The 2,734-nt window shown below is 43.2% G+C and overlaps 1 protein-coding gene across 1 annotated transcript in view; it reads left to right on the top strand.

The window, feature by feature from the left end:
* LOC121925939 overlaps positions 1-2,525 on the top strand; it is a 7,416-nt gene extending 4,891 nt beyond the window's left edge. The window contains exon 3 of the mRNA XM_042458503.1: positions 2,188-2,525. Coding sequence (XP_042314437.1) covers positions 2,188-2,525 — 338 coding nt within the window. The remainder of the gene's footprint in view (positions 1-2,187) is intronic.
* The last annotated feature ends 209 nt before the right edge of the window (positions 2,526-2,734 follow it).

The raw sequence follows: 2,734 nt of genomic DNA, 5'->3' as shown, positions 1-2,734 counted from the left end.
GTGAAGGCGCAGAGCAGAATTTAATGAGAAAACCCCACTCCGGGCTGGATTTGTGAAACTAATCGTATGTATTTCGGAAATAATCCCCCGAATGTATCTGATGAAAATTAATATTCTTTACTTTTTCAAACAACAAGCCCTGAAACCACTCCATTCAGGAGATGCGGATTTTGCCTGCGACCTTACATTACATTTCTAAAAGCGATACACTCGCTATTTTATTTTTGGCCAAGCCTAAGGTTGGAGCCCTGTGTACTCACTTCCCCGCGAGAAAACTCCCCTGTATTAACGGGTCTACTTTTTCCGTGTAATGGACTTAAGGCAGGAGAAAGTTTCAGACGGCGATCGCAAAGTGCAACAAGCTCAGGAAGTCTGTCTGGGGAAGAGCATCCATTGTGGGCTAAGAGCTCTCAAGGAAATTATTTCCTAGTAACTTAACTCGGGTGAGTCAGAGGAGTGGAGTGGTTTGTTTGAATGTTGAATTACGATTCTGGAGACCTGGGTGCGAAACCCAAAGAAAACCCTGCGATTAGGTTCGCCTTAGAGATGCCATAAGGCGGAAAACTTGGTTAGATACAGAACAATTTAACCAACAATCCGAGGTAGACTTTAAATCCTACCAAGTATGTGCGATTTTCTTTCTTTTTTTCCAGCGAAGGAGTCTAGGATCCGGCTGAAATTTAGCAGCAGACGAGACTGAAATTGGTTCCTTATTCTCAGTACCTTATTTGCATTTTTAAAAAAAATAAAGGCAGCCAAATCACAGTCAGTTTTAAAAGCACCGCAGCCTAAATCCAAGCTTTAAATAAATTGTTTTAATGTGCTTTATATATGTTGTTAGTCGCCTTGGGTCCCACTTTGGGAGAAAGGCGAGACAACAACAACAACCGCGTATCGGCATTGTCAGGACACTCTCCTCCCTTACGGTTAAATAATAATAATAATAATAATAATAATAATAATAATAATAATACTCGTTAGCAGCCAGGAAGAGACAAGGGAGCCTGTTTCGTTTGACAGATCCCAGAGACATAAACATAGTTGCTCTGTTGCAAGGAAAGAAAGAAGGAAGGAAGGAAAGAAAGAAAGAAGAAAGGTGGCCGAGGCCTGAACAGTTTTCTTGGACTTTCCCACATGCATGAAGCGATCTTATAAGGTAAGGAGGTGTAGATGTATAACTGGAGGGGCTGAAAATTAGGATACTGTCCCCGCCCAAGAGTTTTGCCTCCTCAATGAAATTTTCCTTCGGTTCCCCAATATGTGCCCTGGCAGAGAGTGAGACACTGAAAGGCATTCATTTCGGGGACTCTTGTCTTTGCTTGACAACATCCAGGGGTAGCTGTGTTGGCCATTTAGCAAATCCAATCCAATCCAATCCCATCTTCCATGTTTCCCCCTCCTGGTTTGTTTGTTTGTAACACCTTGCCTGATGAAGAAGCCAGGGAAGCTTGGGAAGCTTGCAACATGTATACTGTGCATTTTGGTTGGCTCAAAAAGGCATCTCACTGTTTGGTGGATTTTTTATTGGATTTCTATCTTTGCTGTCTTCTCCTTTCGTTGGTAGCATTGCCTGTCCCTTTTCTAAACTGGACAGTGTTTGCTTTTGGAATTTATTTTCAAACCGAGGCTGGATAGCTATCTATCGGGGTTGGATTGGATGACCCTGGGAAAAGGGGGGGGGTCTCTTCCAACTTGAGGATCCTATATTATTTTTTAATATTTTCAAGCCCTGGATGGTTAAATCCATGGATAAATAAGTCAGTGGATACAGAGGACCGACCGTATTTCTAAATGCTAGTCCTTTATTTTTTTAAGTTTTAAATTATTGCAACCCTGCATTGAATCCCATTGTGGGAGAAAGGCGGGATATAAATCCCTGAAACAAACAAACAAACAAACAAACAAACTAGCTGAACTTTTACACACACACACACGTATGTACACCCCTGGTTGAGAAGGAAATTTTCATTTGAGGGAGGCAGAATATTTAGTTGGAGGGCAATGCCTTCATTTTGCTCCCATAGATACACCTTTGGTGTGGATGTAAATCTATATGCATGTTCTATAGACAACTCTCTGTGTGTGTTGTGTTTTGCGTGTGTGCCGCGGGCGTCACACAACCTGGACACCAAAACAAGACTGCAAATAAACGTGTGTTTTCCCCCCTTGTTTGTTTTAAAACAAAAGATCTGGCCATCCGAGACAGCAGGAGACGGATCGGAGGACCAGACCAAGAGGATAAATGGATGCAGGATCCAGTCAAGGGAGCGAGAGATTTAATCTCTTTAGGCGTGGAAGAGATAAGTCGCGTAAATAAACAAACACCTGAACAAGAGACAATGCCTCTCTTTCCGTACCGGGCCATCAGATACCCATCAAATGGAGCTCAGGCTTTCCTCTCTCAACCTGAAACCCTGCGGTGGGCAAAAATCTGGCGACTTTTAAAAGGGAGCCGGGAAGCGAGCGTCTGGTTGGTGTCCGTTCCTTGTCAGCTGCATCCAAACTGCGGAAATAATCCGGTTTGACCCCCACTTTAACTGCCGCGGCTCAGCGCTGTGGAATTCATCTCCTGGGGGAAATATTATCTTTCTAGCTAAAATTCTTCAAGGATGATTTGCACAACCTTGCACACTGGGTTTTTGGACTTCAAAAATTTCAGATCCAAGACACACTGCAGAAATAATCCAGTTTGAGACCGCTTTAACTGCCCTGGTTGAGTGTTAGGGAATTCTGG

The sequence above is a fragment of the Sceloporus undulatus genome, chromosome 3 (assembly GCF_019175285.1).
Source record: "Sceloporus undulatus isolate JIND9_A2432 ecotype Alabama chromosome 3, SceUnd_v1.1, whole genome shotgun sequence".
In the NCBI taxonomy this organism is placed as follows: domain Eukaryota; kingdom Metazoa; phylum Chordata; class Lepidosauria; order Squamata; family Phrynosomatidae; genus Sceloporus; species Sceloporus undulatus.
The sequence above is the reverse complement of the archived record's forward strand: the minus strand, read 5'-3'. Positions and strand labels throughout refer to the sequence as shown.